The sequence below is a fragment of the Sebastes umbrosus genome, chromosome 8 (genome assembly GCF_015220745.1).
Source record: "Sebastes umbrosus isolate fSebUmb1 chromosome 8, fSebUmb1.pri, whole genome shotgun sequence".
Classification (NCBI taxonomy): Eukaryota; Metazoa; Chordata; class Actinopteri; order Perciformes; family Sebastidae; genus Sebastes; species Sebastes umbrosus.
In genome coordinates, this window is record NC_051276.1 from 6,401,155 (window position 1) to 6,421,835 (window position 20,681).

The following is a 20,681-nucleotide window of genomic DNA, read 5'->3' on the forward strand; positions in this document are numbered from 1 at the left end:
TTAATGATTCATTAATAAATGATGATATATATTGTGATACCCATACATAATTTAAATTAATGATGTGTTAATAAGATGCTTTGTCTTTAGTAACAAGAAAAGCTAGCTAACAAAACTGTCAAAAATTGCTCCTATCTTTAAACATTCATTGATTCATTTTATTCTAAACAGCCTGCACATTAACTTGATTGGTAGACAGCAGCAGTGAACGCTAAATAGAGAAGCTACCGTAACACATCACTGCTGAATGGACTGTGATAGGGTTGTGGGTTCCCCTGGCAGGCAGTTGCTGGTAAGTCAGGCTTGACATGTAGGTTATCCTGGACAATGCGCTCATTGTAGCCACAACCAATGCTTTTCTGTGTCAGAGAGGTCATTAGAAAAACAAGTCAGTCAGAAAAACTGCTGGAGTGTATCAGAGGGGAAAAAAAGCTAGTACGAGAGGTCAATCCTGCCATCATTGATGTTATTGTTGTCATTTCAATTATGTTATCATTCCAACCGTCATCAGTAATAGACTTTTCAACGTACTGACATAAGTTATGGATGCAAATGTATGTATTCAATACTGAAGTGAGCAATACATGTCAGCAAACATTTCAAACGTAAAAGTAATGAGAATACTTCAAAATGGCCAAAGCAACATCTTCTGCATTTCATAAGTGAAAGAGTTCTTTGTGATGCAGACAGCAGTGTTTATATGCACTGTATATGTCTGATCCTTTAGGAAACTGTCAAGGTGGTAGCCTCTCCTCCATCGTGTTGGGCCAGTAGCATGTTATGAATGTTCTGAGAGACAAAGAGAGAGAGAGAGAGAGAGAGATAAAGGTGAATCCTCTTGTAGGTTTGAGAATGCACATGATGGTGGACAGTCTGGATGATAAATATGTGTGACTGATCGCAGCAGAGGACAAGCGGTGAGCTATTTTTGGACTCTCATCTAACAGACACTGTTGTAGGGGAACACATAACAAACAGATGAGTCAACATAGAGACTTACTACAAGCTGGTGGTGTGTTGAAGTCTCCATCAGGCCCTGGATGAAAAGATGCTGAGAGAGGACTGAGAAGGGGACACGGTCCTCTGGCTTGTAACCCAGCTCTCTGAATATCTGCACCAGTTGCTAGAGGCCAGCAGAGATAAAATGTATTACCATGAGGAAAATCATTTTAATAATGTGGTTAATAACTCTGCTTAGAAAATGCATTTTTAAGTGTAGACCCCTTAGCCTTTAAAATGCACTAATGTATTCAGCAAACCCACAGAATCAGTAAATTAAAGCTATTAACAGCTTTAGTATACTGAGGGAGGTTCAGGGGCTTAGCCTGATATATTTTACACCTATCAAGAAAAATCGGTGTAGCCTAATTTATTTTCTGTTAATTATGTAAATGCTTACTTGCATACTTAGTTGCATTTTGAAACTAAGATAAAAAAGGCCATGTCTCTGTATGCGTATTGATGGTAAAATGATGAAAGCTTAATGGAAAACAAAACCTTTCTGAGGGAAAATAGACTCTGCTTGATTGAAAATTAAACCTGACATATTTACTACATTTTTTCTTTCCTTAATGAATTCAACCATTCATGTATGTATCATAGGGCGCTACCTCAGTGTGCTCCTCCTGACTCAGGCAGCCTAGAGGAAGGGGGTTGACTTTGTGGCAGATGACAGCAAGGAGAGCAGGGATGGACACTTCCGGCTCACCCAATGAACCGCTTGACGCACACGGAGTCTCTTCTTCCTTGTAGTCTCCATCAAGTTCTGAGGAGCTGAGCTCCGTAGCCTCGTCTATACTGGGCATAGACTGTATACACAACACATAATGGTATTGCCCTGCTGATGTGCAATAGTTTGTACCAAAGACAAACATTAACACTCACGTGTTTCATTCCAAAACAAATTACCAACCACTAGAAAAACCTGACGTGTACTGTTACAAAATCATTGTTGGCATTATTGAAGATAATATAAGTGGTTTCTATGATAATCTGAAGATATTGGTGACAGGAAATAATAATGTTTTTGATGTCAAAAGATGAAGAAGTGCTTTTGTAATGACTTTCAAGTGGAAATTCCACTTGATAAATTTACTCACCTTGACAAGATGGGCCGGTAAGGAGTGCTTGAGATGTTGTCCCAGCACGACGCTAAGCGCTCTGATGAAGCCCTGTCTGGAGTTGGGGTCGGCTGCAAAGTACTTCAGCATGGACACATAGTCCAGTTGAGGGGGAGAGAAAGAGTGGTCCGCAAACAACTGGAAAAAGAACTAAGAAGAAAGAACATAGGCAAATGTTACTGTTAATTTATTTTATAGTGCAGTTCATTGGGACAAACAGTAAACATAAGATGTTATGGTTTGATCCCTTTGACCATTTGGATTTCCCAGTTCAAGAGTAATAAAAGTTTACATTGGAATCATGTAGGCTTTCCAGGTAGTTTACCTTGCGTAGGTTAGCCAGACGGTCATAAGGTAGAGGCTCAAGGGGGTCCTCTGGGACGGGCTGGACACTCTCATTGGAAAACCACAACTCTGTCTGGTGAGAAAGGAGGCAAGAGGAGCCACTTAAGTATTTGTTTTTATGTTTCAAAGACAGTTTTTACTTCATACTATATAATGTATATACTGTAATATATACTAAATGTGTTGTCACGTTGACTACAACCCAGGCCTGCTTATCTCAGAGCGAAGAAGGGCCATGGGGGTGTGAGTGGATAGATAGCTTGAAGATGAAGAATTATCCAGAGCGGAAGGATTTTTTGTGATTTAAACCTGTACCTGTAGGTACTGTTCCTCCTTTATGTAGCCCGTGTGGCCAGTATCTGCTTCCTTGAAAAGTTGTAGCACGACCAGCAGCTGTGATAATGAGGGAGCTGGCCAAGGGAGGGCAGCACTGAGCAGAAACCGACGCCAATCTATCAGCCCGTAGTCGTCAGTTAGGAGAGATACAATCTCCATCAACTGGGGATAGAAGAGAAAAGGGAAATGCTCCTGTAAGCCATGTGATGGGTCTTTCATGGTAACCAGACAGTACGGCGCAGGAATGTCATCCGTACAAACCTCTCCTGTGTATATATAACTATAAAATCTATTCTATAATATTCATCTTATATATATTCACAGTCCCCTATCCATATAGCTCTATGTACATAACCTCTCTGTATATAGATAGAAATATAACTCCACCTGTATATATAATGTATTCTTTATAATACACTTATACAGCATTTTTTTAATATTTACTCTTACTCATCATAATATAAAACATATGCCTATCCTTTGCACCTTAACTGCAATCTGCATATAATTTATGTAAATGTCTATTCATATACACCACATATATCCTCATTTGTACATACTGTCTTAATCAGCACTTTACTAGTTTGCACTACTAGTTTGCATTTCGTTGTACTTGTACTATGTGCAATAACAATAAAGTTGAATCTAATCTAATGATTTGTGTCTTGCTTTGCTTTCTCTGCACTGGGTTATAGTCAGCAGAGTGATATTTGATTATGTGTTTTTTTTGGTTTTGTCGGTTGACTAAAATTGATCATAAACTGTCTTCTTAGTGGAATTTGGTGCTATGAGGTGAAGAGAAAAGAAATGATTACCCAACTTTGTGTTTTGAGTGTCTGGAATACTTGAAGAGTACCTGTGTTTCATTCTTGTTGATCCAGGGCTCGGGCAAGGTGTTTCTGCCCATGTTAACAGAGATGATATCACTGAGCAAACTGGAGAACTCAGAACTGGACATGAAGCCTGAAAGTCAGAAAGGAAGGAAAATGATCAACGGATGGATAGATAGCAAGATTAATAGACCCAATAACACTACAACTTGTCCCCCCTGTATTGACCTGATGGAGCAACATTGCATAGCTGTTGGTGGAAAGACTCTAGCTGAGTGATGGTCGGGGTGGACCGTGTGGGTTTCTCCAGAGGAGGCGGACGGGGAGGGGGAGCCGGGAGAGCCACCATGAGGCAGTCTACATTCAGGTAAAAGTCAGTGCAATCCTGGAGAAGAGAACATAGAGAATCTTAAAATTGGAGGAGTGAGGTAAAGGAGACTGTGGTCACATGCTGGAAGAGCTATTGAGATGTCATCCTGCAGTAGAAATACAATTATAAAGTCATTACATACCAACACCAGCTCATTCTGCAACTTAGCACCAGCCTCTATGTGGTGGCGAACCACTTCTGACAGTTGGTCAATACTAGAAAAAAGGAGACATGACACAGATAAAACGTCAAACATGTCTTCTATGTATAATTAGTGACCAAAACTGTCTCTGACAAAGTTTAAATGTGTTCTAAATGGCTCGTTCTCAGTGGAGACTAAAACACAAACACAAGCATTATGTGTTTTTATATTCTCAAGTAACAGTTTCAGGTTAACTTCTAGAGCACTTAAAGGGCTTACGATAATTTGGATATCTTTCATGTTCTGTGATTTAATACCAAATAAATACCAGTACTTTAAAAACAGTAACACACTAATCCAACAATTCAATTCTGGGGGCTTAAATACTTGCACATAAGTGGGATTATGACATGACTTGGAGATAAAATACAGATAGCATTTATCACACACTAATCAAAAACAACAACACCAATAAAACAGGGACGGCAGTGCATTGCTACACTATCGCCGTTTCATTCACAAATTCAAGTCCCTCTATATACACACATGAACCCATATTCATACTACAACATACCTTTTCATTTCTGCAAGATAGTGAGCTGTTAACCACTTCTCCATGCTGCTTAATGTCTGTTCTGCTCTGCTTTGCAGGGAGTGCACCATCACCAAACCATGACCTTTCACCAGCGCAATGCGCACCTTTGTTGCATTCTCTGGAAAACATACACAGACACACAAAGGAAGACAAACAGTGGAACACAACTATACAAGCATATTGATCTTTTACACACACATGCATGTTTGTGCACATATGAAAATACAAACATGGATGCACATAACAACCTGTAAGTACATATCTCATTATACAGTTCTTCGAAAATAGAACCACTTAGAAAATTGACAATATGTTAGTACGACAATTAAATATATATTGTGATATGAAGAATCTCTGTGTGTGCATGCATACCCTCGTGATCCAGTGCGGCTGCACATTCTTTATGTATTTTGTTTCTGACTTCTGAGTTTTCATCATAAGCTGGTGCAGGGCTGGGTTCCGTAGGTGGGGTTGGTGCGCCTGGAGGAAGGAGGAGGATAATGATGATGTAGATAGAAGACCTGCTGAAACATACAGTCCATATTAGAGGGCACCTCTCCATTGTTTTCTTAATACTCTACCAAAGACACACCTCTCTGTTTTTTTGCTGACTGTTTCCCTTTTTCCTTTTTGTTTGGACTTGCAGAGGCCTTTGCCCTCTCCTTCTCTTGTAGTCTCTCCTTCTGGTCTTTCCTCTCCCCCCGGTGGGCTTCTTCTAACTACACACAATATAACCAATACACGTCAGAAATGTATATATATATTCCTCAATAATATGTTAATGCAAACTTTTATACACAAAACATTACCAATTTGCTGATGGCTGTGAGTGCCTCCTCATAGTCGGAGATCAGTTTCTCATGGGGTAACGGTTCGGTCTAGGTTAACAATGAAAAGGGTCAATATCTCTTACTATTCGATTGTATATCAGCATATCACCATTAAAAAAATGTATGTAAGTGACAGAGTGTTTTGAATTGTTTTGAGGTACAATTTCACATTTAACTACATTTAAATTATTTAAGAATGCCAGAACTTTATTTTGTCAGCTGTCTTACAAGGTGGTACAGCCTGAAACATAACAGAGATAGATAGGTATATAATATCAATGGTAGTCCTTTATGAGCAGATATGACTATATTCATTAAACAAAATCAGTTACAGACCTCAAGAAAGACTAAAATAATGAAAGTGAATGAAAGGTACACAAAGAGAGGCAAGAAAAGAAAAAGGATTTGGACCTTGACAGGTTCTGTCTGAAGCAGGATTTTCGCCTTGGAGTCAGCACGTCTGCGGAGGAGGGGAAAACGGAAATTGTTTATGTGTTTGTGCTGGAGAGCATTTGGACTGTAAGGACATGAAAAAATCCATTCCATCTTTAAAACTGACTGCAGAAAACTAAAAGGAAATACTGTGTGCGAAAGTGCCTCTCCCTTACATTTTACTTTTCTTCTTGTCCTCTCCGTCATCCATCTGACTAGACACACTTTGGCTCGCTGGCTCAGTACTGGTGGAACAAAATAAATCGTTCAATTTATGCACTCATTGTCTATAAACTATTCTCAATTATGTGATTTAGTTTTATTATCTTAGACTAACAGGGATAGGATGCTATTAATAGTGTGTTTCTTGCCTCTCGTCCTGATCCTTAATTTCTAGGGTGCCCAGTAGGGGGATACAAACCAACGTGGAGGGTAGCTCAGGCAGTCTGTACATGCTCGAATAGTAGACACAAAGAATACAGAGTGTGTCCTGGAATCGGTCCAACTCTACCTGGACAACACAAACAATCCAACATTATGCTTTCGCCAGTCAAACTGAAGAGAAACAAAGAAGACATACAGTATGTGCCTGAACACCATAAACACAACAAGGACAGAAATGAAGCAAAGGAACAGGTACAAAACACACAGAATAAAAGGAAATAGTTTATAACATGAGCTTATAAACTACAGAATTGAAATGGCAATAAAAAAAGTTTGTTCAGTCAAATGGTGACACAGAAACAGAAGAGTTACCTGCACGAGTACAGAGTGGTGGTTGACGAGGACGGCAGTCTGTTCTTCCAACCAGCCGTCACCCATGAGAGCAGCCTTCTCTTTCTCGTCCTCCTCCTTACGCTTGTCACTAATGTCCCACAAACGTTCACGCAGTTCCTGCAAACATATCACAACATCTCTATATATTTGATATTTTCATTTTTAAGCAGGTCTTTAAAAAAAAATTTCAATGATCAGTTTAAGAATATTTGTATTCTATTATATTTTAAATTGTTCTCACATCTAGTCTCAGATATAGCTCTGCTTTGGTCTCCTTGTCTTCTCTCATATCATCAGGTATGCTGTTGAAGTCCTTCTGCCAATGAGACACTAACTCCTGCTTCAAGTCTGGACGCCCCAGGTAATGCTTGTACTCCTCTCTACGGATACAGGGAACCAGGTGAGACTTACATAGTAATACATGTAATATTTATCAGAGATCATTTTGTAATAATTTTCTGTTAACATAAATGTCCTCTTTTATTTGTAAAGTATTTCTGACAAAGGAGCTAATGGTATTACCATTTGGGTCACATCCAAAAATAACTGTATTCAGAGGCTAATCATAAATACTCAACTTTCATACTGCATCTGCAGCTATAAACTTACATGAAACCTAATATTAAACAGGATAAAAGGATCAATTCTATTAATTGTAGCTAACAAGATATTAGTGTCTCTGCAAATGTGTGTGGCTACCGACTTAGATTTACAAGGCATAAATGTATTGCTAGCTTTTCATGTCATCAAATATTCAGATGTAAGAATGCATGAACACACATTATGCATCTTCAGCTATAGGTAACAAATATAAAAAATGGAGAAAAGACAGGCACAGAAATGTATCCATTATGCAAATGCTTAGTTATGTACTTATCTGCACTCAGTGTAAGACATGAAATCTACCATGTTCACACTACTTCAAAGGCCTGGCAGAATACCTGATGTTGAATAGGTGATGGTTAATAACAGTGCATTGTGAGCGCAGCTGCTGCATCACTGTCTTTATGTTGTTCACATAAGAATCACACACTGCGTCCCAACGGGGGCGCAGGTACTCTGGGATCTCCTAGAGATGGGGAGGGGAAAAGATGAACGAAGCAGGGAACATGGGAGGATGATGAAACAAAACAAGACACAGTGTAATGCAACAGATCACATGACATGTATTTTCATTTAATTGAAACATATTCTGAAAGGCAACACAGGTAGGAAACCACAGGTCCACTGGCTAAATCATGTTAGAGGGCCATCTTGTGGCACCCCCCAGTGAGTGCGTCTGAATGTCATGTCATAATGTCACTGACATGACTTTTCAGGGAAGAAAGAGATTATGAGAGTGCACTTCCAACTCTGATAAGCAAAACAAATAGAAATAGAATTTTGATCTTACTGGAGGAAGGGATTTCGCCACATAGACCCAGCTGGATGAACCTGGGAAGGGAGAGGCAAGGTCTCCCTGAGAGTCCTCATTGGTCACTGGGCAAGTTGACACCTTCCTACAGTTACCTATAAGAAAAGTACAAAAATCAGCACTATAAGAAAGTCAAAAGATTCATATTTATTTAATGTTAATTAATGATGATGATTATTATTATTATTATTATTATTATTATTATTATTATTATTAATAATAATAATAATAATAATAATAATAATATTATATTATTTAATGATATCTAAATTATCTTAAACAAGTCTACCAGCAATTGTCAGTAGAATGCTATTGAAGCCATAAATGGCATATATGACCCTTTTCTTTGGACAGTATATTCAAACAGACTTAATGGCCTCACAGGTGACGTTTGTATCCAAATATTTACAATATCAGTTTGGTACATTTGAAACATAAAGTGTGTCTGTATTCTGTATGTTAAGAAAACACATGTACCGTCCACTAAGTCATTATCAGTTGGGGCTTCGTTTGTGAGACCCTGAGGTTGGTCTACAGGGCGAGGTATAGCTGATGAGGAGGAGTAAGGAGCTTTCCCACTGTCCAACACTACATCTTCACCAGAAAGAGTGGCAGGAGCTGCTGAGGGAATATATCAGAATAGTGTGAGTAAATATTGTGTTTCCTTCAGGGAAGACTATACATCATTTAGTGTAGAAACAAAATCTCATCATCAGTGTCTGAAGAGCAAAAAAAATAATTTTCTTTCCTAATCTTATGGAACTATGACAAAATTTGATTCTGAGCACAACAACTTTGAGTCTACTAACATTCACTAAAATACTAAAATGTCAACCAGTTACCTTCCTGTGGTGGCATCATAGCTTGCATCATAACGTGCTCCAGGACAGACTCCACCCTTTTGTTGAGCTCCTCCTCATCTACATCTGCATCAATGCGGACCAAAATGTTTTGCTTTCCACCAAACCATTTCTCTAGTTTTGGCCAGGTGTCATGAAAAGCTGTGATTCTTGAGGGGGGATGTTAGATATTAGACACACAGTCATGCAGTAGCAGTAATGTATTCATTTCAGTTTAGTTTCCCATTTGATTCTTCTTTTTTTTACCTGTGTTGAATCTGCGCCAGATACAAGTTCTTGTATGTTGTGTGGGAGGTTGTAGCAGCAGCACTATATGTATCTGTACCAGAGAACCACATAAACATACTATTTACATTTAACTGGTTACTTGTGTAATGTGTGGGTGCACACAGACACAGATACATGGCATTAAATTCCCACTGGTGTAACATACCCATCTGACTGTACGGACGTTTGGTCACACACTCATCGGGGATATCCAGCAGCAGAGCCAGCTCCAGTACAGGAAGTGGGGGTGGTGGAGGTGTGGGTGGGTTAGGATCAGCAGCTAGGTTGGTCCTGCTGCTTACAGCACCATTCCCTTCATCTACAGACCCACCTAGGGCTTTCTCTAGCAGGTGGGCCTGGGTGATGTCCACTGGAAAGCCATCCAGGATCCAACCTGACTGAGCTGGAATCTGCCTAGTAAGGAAACAAACAATATTTCACTGGCAAGAGAGTGATTGTTTGTTTATTTTGACCATGGTAAATATAAAAGTAAGATTGTATAATTCTCTGAATTACTGACTATGTGAAATGAATTGCATATTGCAAAATTAAGATAATACAACTGACTAAATCTCATATGTGCTTACCTGATAGCCTCTACTACGATGTCCACTAAAAGCTCATTAGGGATGGCGTTGCCTTTCCTTAGCTCTTTTTCTGCAGCTGCTCCCTGCATGGCCCGCATAGACCGCTGGATAAGGAACACATGTAACAAGTTAATTATTTCATTCCAAATAATTACACATACATTCTGGAAAAAAATGTTTATTTCTCAACATTTCAAATTATTACATTCTCCCAAAAGTCATTATGTTATCAGCAAAGGAAAGCAACTTTTAATCAGGTTGGTTGGTGACATAAATTGAATACAGGTTACATTATATATAAATAAATACAAAATAGAGTGAGAAGATCACAAACAACACTTACTCTTACGTTGCTGTGTCTATTTTCCTCTTGAGTGTCAAGATCTGAAAAACAATGAAATCATGAGTGACACATAACAAGAAAAGAACCACACTGTAATTATGTATAGTATAAAACAGCATAGATTAGAATCACGCTGGCCTCAGTGACCCACCAATGGAGGATGTGAACAGTTGCTCGTTGTCTTTCTCTCCCTGCTGATCTGTGACCTGTATAAGGGAGGTTTTAAAAGCTGAAATGTTTAATGAGGACCTTTTAAGTGTTTTCAGGTTTATACATTTCTGACAATGGTAGGAAAGATTAGTGAGATTTTATGGTCCTGAAAAATCATTTTAAAGCAAAATTATGTGACAAGATGAAATAAAAAGGGATACTAGTGATGTTACAATACCGTTATACTGTATCCGACTAACCTCCTCTCCATTCCGGTAAGCATTCAGTGCCTCCTCAATCAGTGTGTCAGCTGATAAGATATAGATGCCATGGGCTAAAGCAGCAAACAACAGACATACTCACCAACAAATAAGCCGTAAAATCTTATTCCACGTTTTTATTTTATCGTTTCAGTAATTAAGTGGTGTGAAATTGTGGTTGTGGTTGTGGGTGTGCTTGTATTTGTGTTTGGATTACATGCTGTGTACCTTCAGCAAGCTTGGCCAGGCAGGTGGTCTTGCCGGAGCAAAACTTGCCCAGGACACAGGCCTTGAAGGTAAAGTCAGGAAATGAAGGTGAGGAGGGTTCCATGATGGGTTGATGAGTAATGTCCCTCAGTCGCCGGACAACATGTCCAAGAATGTTGTTGTTGGTCAGGGGTAGTTTGGTCTCCCCTGCTTCTTCTGGCCATGCCCACTCACCTACCATGCTCTGACAAACATGACATATAGCTTAGACAAAGAGGATCATCCGCATAAAGACAGTTCAGGGCTTCAGTTCAGGGTGTGAGGTCAAACACACACATACAGACATGATTTAAAAACACACTGCACTCGTGTTTCAGACTCACAGTGTATTCATCATAGTCCTGGTTTTTGAGTATCTCCTGCTTCTCAAGCTCTACAGGGTCTAGTGGGGCAGAGAACTCAAACCCTGGCTGCTGGCCCTTTATCGGCTCATAGAGAGGCAGACCACTGAACAGCAATTCCTTCCACTCTCTCATCTGCTTCTTTGGAATCAGACTGGACATACCAACACAAGAAATGACACAAGGGAAAGCTAGATTTAATGACTGCAAAAACGTATTCAAAACAAATCAAATTGTTTCCTAATTGTGCCTGAAAATTATAAATCGAAGCATGAGTAGAGGAGCTGATGTAACAGATATGTAAAACCTAGGTAGCAGGATACATACAAAGTGAATATTGAGCAGGGTTGTGTGGGCAGTGCATATCTATGGAAATTATGTATTTGATCATGAGAAGAAGCAGACAGGATGTTGACACCTCCTGATTTTATTTGACCACTGGTGCAATAGTGGTCATGTTTTCACATGTTTTTGACTCCTATCTGAATTAGCACTGCAGCACAATGCTTCAGTTTTTAATACAACATTAAATAAAACATTTCAGTCTTCAGTCAGATTTCAGTTTTTTCAAAACTTTCATAAAATATCTTTTTTTTTTTTGTTTTCCCACTGAAAGAAAGACAAATAATGAAACAATGATGAAAGATAGCAACAAACTAATACTTAAAGGGCATGTTTTGTCACGACCCCTGCCAACTCCTAGTTTATTTCTTCATCTGCCTGTTTTCGTGCCATATCACTAACTCCCATGTCATTTCAGACTCCCTCCTGACCTGCAATTATCAGTCCTTCAGTAGTTACATACCAGTAGAGTTTCATTCACACTGTGTGCATTAATTAGCTTTCCAGCACTTTTGATTCCTATTTTGCCTGACCTGCCTGTCTGAACCTTTTCCCGTCTGCCTGGTTTTGACCCTTGCCTGCCTTGAACTAAGTAAAGCTGAACTTTCCTGTTACATTGATTTCTTCTGTGTCATGCATTTGGGTTCTAGTCTGCCACTCATCCAGTGATATTACATATTTTCTCATATTTCCCTTTTGTTGTTGAACTTTATTTTACCAACACTGTCTCTGTGTCTATTCCCTTTAAAATAGAAAAAAAATGCCTATTTTTATTCTGAAAATTGAAAACAAATTTCATGTGTTGTGCTTGAATATGAACTTGTTCAAGCATAAATAAATAAATAAAAATTGCAGACATAGCAGAGGACTTGTCCTGTCACTCCCTCAGATCATGAAGTGGCCAAAGTCTAAGTGTCATTACAACTACATTACATTCAACTCTAAAATTAGATTGCCTGACTAACTTTTACAAGAATTCCTGATAATATTTGGTAACTATCAAGAGATGCAATTTGTACAACAAATTTTGGAATTTCCACATATTCGTTAATTGACTGACCAAGAGTCAGTTTGGAGGTTTCAAGCCCAAATACTGTGTGCATGTTTCTACTGCATCATTAAAAGTAATTGTGTTACGTACTTCCCAGTGAGCAGTCGATATTCTCCAACTTTGGTGGCCAAGTCCACTATCTGCTCCAAAATGTTCTTGCAGCTCTTAAAGTGCTTCTTGTATCTGCTCTTAGCTCGCTCAGCAGCAATCCTGTTACAGAATTTAAGCTCCTTTCTCATCTCTTCGGCACGGTCCAACTTAGCCTGCTGAGCCAAAGCCTGTACCAGGCCCCAGTCAAAAAGATGGAGTGAGTGGAGAAGTCATGACATACAGTACATGTTCCTGTTAATCACCACAGTTGTAAGTAATAAAGGAAGATGAAAGATGTTACATAGGTCATTTATTGTGAAAAACACATGACTAGGTGTTTTCGTAAGAAATAGCCTTATAGAGACACAAACTAACAGACATAATTTTTTTGGAATCAGTACATTACTGATATTGGAGGTTGCAGGAAAAAAAGAAAGGATGATTTTAATCTTTGTTACCTACTGTATGACTGATGATAAACAGCAGGTAACAATTAATACAGCTTCCTAGTTTGTCAAAAGACACAACATCAATAATACCCCATTAAAGCTTTCATATGCATCTACATTTAATTGTAAGATTTTCTCCCTAAATCATCTTTCAAAAGAGATAATTTCACTCTTTAGAGTAAATGGCAAATAACCACAGAATCTGAGACTTAATAGTGCAACAATCTGCTCTGGGATTGTCTAACAAATTAGGTTAATAACACCATGACTATACTTCACTACAACATACTGAATATTTAACACTGAATCCATGCTGGACCATGGCTGCATCCTCTATGATGTATTGCTTTATCGAAGTATCTGCCTTCAACTAAATCAGTCATCTACAGTATAAGTGTGATCACTTGAAGGGCATGACAGATAAACATAGATTTGTTTATGTCATGATTTATCCAGTCTTACTTTACTATTTATCTGTCTCTGAAGTCCCTCTCTCTCTCTCTCTCTTCATAATACAAATACCCTGTTGATACAATCTACCAAAATCCCCCCTTTCCTCTCTCTCCCCATTAAACACTACTCATACTATCACTGATGCAGCCTAATACAAAGGGACAATAGAAAGGATTACTCTTCTTCCTTATTCATCCTATCTCACCGCCTCCCTCTCCAGAGCTTCCTGGAAGTCCTTCTCTCTCCGCTGCTGGTACTGCTGCTCTCTGTACAGGCGGTTCTGCCGGATCACATCCTTCTGCATGCGTATCTGGAGAAGCTGAGTTGCCAAACGCTGCTCCTGCTGAGTCTGACGTGTCAGACGCTTCACCAGCTGCTCCTCTCGCTGTGCCTCCTGCAGGGGGAGGCAGAGGTGGCAGATCAGTTGACTGATTTTGGGTTAAAATGACTGATGTCAAATAACAAACTGTGAGGTCAAAGAGAATATACTGTGTATGATTTATTTAAAACATGTTTTCCACATGGTTTAAAAAACTAGACGCTTCACCTCTTGAGCCTCATGGGCCTTGAGCTGCTCCACCAGGAATCGGTCTCGTCTTTTCTCCCTCTGCTCGCGAGCTACTGCATTCTCCTCCAGCCTCTGTCGGATATCCTGTATATACTTGCTGTTAGATTGTAATGTCAGCTTAGTTCCACTTCCAAGGACCTCACAACCCTGGCTGCTGCCACCACTGAGAACATCTCCAGGGAAGGACTGATCACTAGGAGTGAAAAGGTTCAAATCACATTTGAAGACGTTGTCCTAATGTATGAGGATGATTATCTCAGGTTGCTGTAAAGCGCCATTCATACAAACATTTAAATAACATAATACTAAATACCGGTAAATACAATATCAATTTAGTGAATGTTTCCTTTTCTCTCACCTTGAAGAGGAAGCAAAACCAGAAGTAACCTGTTTCTTCCTTATCTCAAACTGGGCTATTTCAGTCTGGACTGTCTGTAGACAAAATGAACAGAAATTGCAATAATACCACAGAGACAAAGACACACAAACCTTTGTTGTTTGTGTGTGCTGTGAGAAACTCAATTAATTGTTGTTGAACTTGTTGTTGGCATGACAATTGCAGTATTGTATAGAGGGTCATCAGTTGAATTAGAATGAACCTCATCCCTGTAAACAATGGCAGGTGTTATGCAATAAAAAGCTATTGGTTTTAAGAAGAGCTGGGAACATCTGGCGAACGAGAACAAACACAAAGTTCTCGGGCCTGGATTTCTAAAATTGTGTAAAGATTATATATTTTTTTTTTAAAGGACTTCTATCTAAACTTACTGTCAGCAAGCATCAGCCTCTACAAACTCTGTGGACACCACTCTATAGCTGACCCTGTGTCAGCAAGCCAAAATGAAATTCCCTCTGTGTGTTGGTCAATTATCACATCATTATTTAATCTGGATCACACCTGCACTTGTTGTTCTCTGCGTTGCTGCTGCTGTTGTCTCCTCTTTAGGTTGAGCTGTGAAGTGTAGGGAGGTGGCTTGGGCACCTGGACAGTGGTGGACTGACGACACACCCGCAGCTGCAACATAAACAGTTCCTCACTCATTAGCATGAGCTTTGCTTTATTCCATCATCGAGCAGCTGGGGTACAAGTTAAGGTTTTTCACTCAGCACTGGTACTATTAGTAGCATTATAGTAATGTCCAAAACACCAAAATACTGCAAAGAAGTGTAACTTTGAGACTGAGAAACATTGTGTAAAAAGTTGATAAAGCTGTAAACTGTAGACTGCCTTAAAGTCTGGTCATACATTTTTAATTAACTTAAATGAATACAGGGAAAATGTATCATAATACTTTCCATGATCTCCAATACCTTCTCAATATTCTTCATTCTCTTCTCATCCTGGACTTCCTGGAGTTGTCTTTTTTGATGGATGGGATGGGTCATCACAAACCTGTCGTTCAGCTGCAGGCATTTCTCCTCATAGTGCTGAGAAATTTTCTGTAGCTTCAACTTTGCATCACGTTTTACCACTTGATGCAGTCGCTATGTCAAAAGGAAGACAGTAAGGTGCTTAAAAATACATGCTTTTGTAGATATTGATGTTATGTTATACTAATAATGTGAACTTCAAACATAAGAATATTGAGAGACAGTCTTTTCAGTTACAGTTTTTTTCAGTATTAGCACAGAGCAAGACTACTTATCTTAATTTTTCTACATGACAAAACCTGCTGTCCTAACCAATTGCACACATACAGCCGTCCTTACAACAGTGTAGATCTCATGCCCCTTCTTGTGCAGGCCAGCATTGGCTGCAGGCTGCATGATTTCCATCAATGTGCCACTGATTTCTGCTTTCTTCTTCTTTTCAAGCGAGACGTAGAGTTGGTAAAGGAGGCGTGTGGCAACACCCTGCTTCTCCTGCATCAGATCCTGGGCTGTGTTTATGTCGAAAGAGATCCCCAGTAACTGGAGAGTAGGCTCAACACGGGTAAAGTTATTCAGTCTGGAGATGGAGTTGCTATGAAAAAAAAGGTGTTATTAACTTTAATCATTATGAACACTTTAAATTAAGCACCAGTTAGGTTTTTTAACAGCAAAAGCAAAGGATCATGGATAGATAGACAGACAAAGAGAGAGGGTAACTTACTCGTTCTTCATAAACAGACTGAAATCATTCTGCAGCTGATATTTATGCAGAACCTCCCCAATCAGGTAACCACTGGAGAAATCCTTGGCAAGGGTCTGTGGGTCTGTGAAGATGAACATGCATGTGATTTGTGACTGTTTTTAATTGTATGTGATTGTCATTTTGTGCACTTTGTCTCAATGGTTCTGATGTTTTATGGAAATCATTTCTTTTTTGTAGCAGCGATGATTGTATTTTTAGGAACACTTCATTGCAGCCACCCGTATGAGGGGAGGAAGTAACGAAAATTAAATGATAAAAATGGAAATGATGAAAACGCATTTGGATTGAAAACTTGAGCTGTAAAAATAGAGGTGAATTGAAAAATGGAATTAAAAACAGAGCCACATTTAATAATTTTCACCATTTTACATTCATCATTTACAACACAAAATTGCCATTTATCATTAAAGGATGTGGCCTGAAGGGTGGAAGTAACAATAATTAGTTGAAGAAAAGGGAAGTGATAAAAATGCTGAAATCAACACAAAAGCATGACAGATATTTATTTCATTAACATTCTGAAATCATTCTACAACTGATATTTATGCAGAACCTCCCCAATTAGGTAACCACTGGAGAAATCCTTGGCAAAGGTCTTTGGGTCTGTGAAGATGAACATGCATGTGATTTTATGACTGTTTTTAATTGTATTTGAATGTCATTTGTGCACTTTGTCTCAATGGTTCTGATGTTTTATGGAAATCACTTGTTTTTTGGAATTGCTTTGTTGCTGAAATGTGCTATATAAATACATTCGCCTTGCCTTCCGCAAACAGTGCCATTTTCTACATTTCAACATTTCAACGTTTGTTAATGTTAATCTAGCTTACAGAAACATATTAGACAAATTGTTAAAATATTTAAAATTACTAGTTTGAACACCTGTCTGGACTTTCAGATTGCAAACGTTACACAAAACTTTTCAGGTTTTTCCAAAAATAACGTTGCTCATGACATCTTCTACCGAAGTAAATCCCTTAATAAAGGGACTGTTTGCAACTTCTTACACATATAAATCACCCGGGTCGGTATCCCATGTGTGCTCGCATATGCACGCTCTCGTATGGCTACGCTGTTCATACAAGACTCCAACACACACTACAAGGAAGCACCAAAACCTCAAAGTTATATCTAGTGAAGCCCGTCTTGCAAAACAGTGTTGGCCGCGGTCGGAGGACGCGGAGGAGACCGTAGTTTTGGTCTCCAGGACCGGAGTCTCTGCTGTACTCTGCTCCTCTGTCTGCCTGCCTTCACTCACACACCGCGCTAGTTCTCGCTCTTTCGCTCCATACGTGCATGCGCGCACACTACACACTGCAGAAGAGTTAGTTTAGCTCTGAGAATATCTAGTGAATGTACAGTGGAGGTTTGTGCAGAAATAACTGCTGCAGCTCCTCCAGACCAACAGAGGTTTCCCGTGTCTTGTGAAGTGACGGGGCTCCGCAGCGAGAAACGTTATCATCTATGACCGGGTGCCGGTGTCTCCCATGTTCCCTCCGGCCGCGGTCGGGAGGCTGAGGCAGGAAAAGTCAGTACTAGGATCAGCACTGATTCATGGAGAGACCTCTGTCTGGTCAGCTAACATTACTGCCAAGCAGCTGAAATATAGAGTGATATTGTGGTTTTAGCTGACGTGTGTCGCCTCACTGTTTTGAGCGATGCTCGTTCATGTCTATGTAGAGCAAGTAAGGCGCGAGCCCGACGCTGACTTTAGTTGACTTAACGGCCACAGGTGTCGCTGTTAACAAGCATTTCTGATTCTTACAAACAGTCCCTTTAACTTTACCCTACCAATCTATATCCCTGCATGTGTTGATAAGTTAACTGTTTATAAACTTTGATAAAGAGCTCTTACATTGTCAGCTTTGTAAATTCCCATACCTTTTAATGAGCCTAGTAGTGACAGTTAACGGGGACTAAACCACCGAGGTAGCATCATTAAGCCAGCAGGTAGCTAGCTAACGTTAGCTAACGTTAGATAAGCTGTAACTTCAGTTTCACTCACCAACAGCTTTAGACAGCCGGAGCTCCTCGTTCAGCCACCTGCACAATATATCCGACATCTTCTTTCTTATAAGTTCAACTCAGACTATATAACGTTATACTACCTAATAGTAATAACGGACATGTTAGTAGGTGATACTAGGACTCTTTAGCTCGCTAATAATAACGGCTGATAAACTACCAGGAGCGGAGGAAGTCCCAGAGGTGCACTGTTGCCATGGGGACACGTCAACAGGGTTGCCATGGGGACACGTCAACAGGGTTACCCAGTGAGCTTCAGGGGGGCTCTCGTGGGAGCGGGCGCGCCCAGCTGGAGCTGGATCAGTTATCTGTTCTGCCCCCAAAATATAAACAGTGATGTAATGACTGCAAACTGATCCAGAACCTGTACAATGTCGCACTTCAGATGATCGATTGTATTTTTAGGAACACTTCATTGCAGCCACCCGTATGAAGGGTGGAAGTTCAAGATTCAAGATTCAAGATGTTTATTGTCACGCCGGTTATAAGTACAATCGTGTGAAATGCTTTTTGCTGGGAAGCTCCATTAAATATAATAATTTATATTACAATTGTAAAAGGAAAGACGTTGTACAAGGCATATTGAGAACATATACATATCAGGAAAATATGAATGTACATATATAAGAAATACTTTGTACAAGATAAGATAAGATGAACCTTTATTAATCCCCCGAGGGAAATTCAGGTGTCAAAGCAGCAACATCATAAACAGAGTGAAACACAGAGGTAAAGGTATACAAAAATTATAAAAACAATGATAGAGATATAAAAGATACAGAGTGAATGGGTGAACATAGTATATGCAGTCCGTCAATTAATAAATAAATAAATGTAGTATGTGCAATAAATAAATGTAATATGTACATATGTGCAGTCTATAAAGTGGTATATAGGATGTATATTGTAAGTAAGTGTAAAGTGCACCAGTGGTTAGAGTCCAAGATGGTTGCAGATAGTGCATGTTAAAAGGTAGATAATGCATGTTTAAAGGTAGATAGTGCATACAAGGCATATTGAGAACATATACAGTATATACAGTATAAGATATATGATTGAGGTATTGCCCTTGTTTATTGCACTTTTTGTGTGAGAAGGTGTCGTATGAATTATCTATTTAAAAGTCTGATCGCCTGGAGGAAAAAACTGTTCCTCAGTCTGCTGGTGAGAGTCCTAGGGGTCCTGTATCTTCTACCAGAGGGCAGGAGGGAGAACAGGCTGTTGTGGGGTTGTGTGTTGTCCTTAATGACCCTCAGGGACTTCCTGAGGCACTGCTGGGTGTACAGCGCCTGCAGGCTGGGCAGCTCGCACCCGGTGATGTGTTGGGCGAAAATAAACATATAAACAGACAAAGTCACGAAAATTAAATGATAAAAATGGAGGTGATGAAAACGCATGTGGGTTGAAAACTGGAGCTGTAAAAATTGAAGCGAATTGAAAACTGGAGCCATGAAAGTAGATGTGAATTAAAAAATGGAGCTGTAAAAATAGATGTGAATTGAAAAATGGAGTGAGAAATTATCAAATGATTTGATCAATTTAAAGCCGATTTGATTAAAACAGTCATGATATGATAAAAACAGAGCCACGTTTAATCATTTTGACCATCTTACATTCATCATTCACAACACAAAATTGCCATTTATCATTAAAAGAAGTGGCCTGAAGGGTGGAAGTAACAATAATTACTTGAAGAAATGGGAAGTGAAAAAAATGCAGAACATTAACACAAAAGCATGACAGATATTGTAGCGACTGGTGCAGGAAAAGACTGTGTTCTTGACACGCTCAATGAGTAATATCCAGGTAATATTCACTGTTGGGTGTGATTCACGTTTAATAAAGAAATTCACATCACAGCATAATGACTTTTATGCAGACAGGCCTTGTTGATAATATGATGAATGGCTTTCTGGTGTGGCTGCCCCGAGCATACAGCATGCAGGCTGTAAAAAGCGTGCAATCCCCTGTCATCCATGCATGATTATATGCTCTGCTTCACCTGTGCTCAATATAGAGTTTAACTGCAACACCTCTCTACACTGCCACCTGTGGTCAAGTTAACATTAGACTTTATCAATGATTTCTCTGGTTGTTGTTTTTCTAAATTAAAGTGGAGAAGAAACTAAAGCTGTGAGTTTTTTAGGCCTCAATAAAAAAACATCTGGACTGTGGTGTCATTAATGTGTAGGAAACTTAAATCAAATATAATCAAATAAATATCATGGCACCTGCAAATGATTGACTATTTAATGTTATGGTAACCTAACATCACTGAAAGTCAAGGAAGTCACATAACACAA

General features: G+C 39.3%; 1 protein-coding gene across 2 annotated transcripts; it reads right to left on the bottom strand.

Moving 5' to 3' along the window:
- Window positions 1-448: 448 nt before the first annotated feature.
- Window positions 449-18,621, bottom strand: spef2 (sperm flagellar 2). 2 transcript variants are annotated; one of them, XM_037779099.1, is made up of 39 exons: window positions 18,359-18,621; window positions 16,312-16,414; window positions 15,930-16,182; window positions 15,531-15,704; window positions 15,118-15,234; window positions 14,578-14,651; window positions 14,199-14,412; window positions 13,857-14,045; window positions 12,750-12,937; window positions 11,249-11,420; window positions 10,887-11,109; window positions 10,659-10,732; window positions 10,400-10,454; window positions 10,249-10,289; window positions 9,906-10,009; window positions 9,485-9,732; window positions 9,298-9,370; window positions 9,034-9,200; window positions 8,669-8,809; window positions 8,171-8,286; window positions 7,719-7,846; window positions 7,019-7,157; window positions 6,757-6,894; window positions 6,372-6,511; window positions 6,177-6,245; window positions 5,980-6,028; window positions 5,548-5,616; window positions 5,331-5,457; window positions 5,111-5,218; window positions 4,718-4,856; window positions 4,144-4,216; window positions 3,860-4,016; window positions 3,658-3,764; window positions 2,781-2,963; window positions 2,446-2,538; window positions 2,100-2,270; window positions 1,611-1,808; window positions 1,001-1,123; window positions 449-789 (listed from the first exon to the last, which is right to left on the bottom strand). In XM_037779099.1, the coding sequence occupies exons 1-39, from the start codon at window positions 18,414-18,416 to the stop codon at window positions 724-726; spliced, it is 5,061 nt and encodes a 1,686-aa protein (XP_037635027.1). In that variant the 5' UTR covers window positions 18,417-18,621; the 3' UTR covers window positions 449-723. The 2 variants fall into 2 exon arrangements, with proteins under 2 accessions (XP_037635027.1, XP_037635025.1); XM_037779097.1 differs by having other exon boundaries at window positions 8,669-8,812; window positions 18,359-18,618.
- Window positions 18,622-20,681: the final 2,060 nt, after the last annotated feature.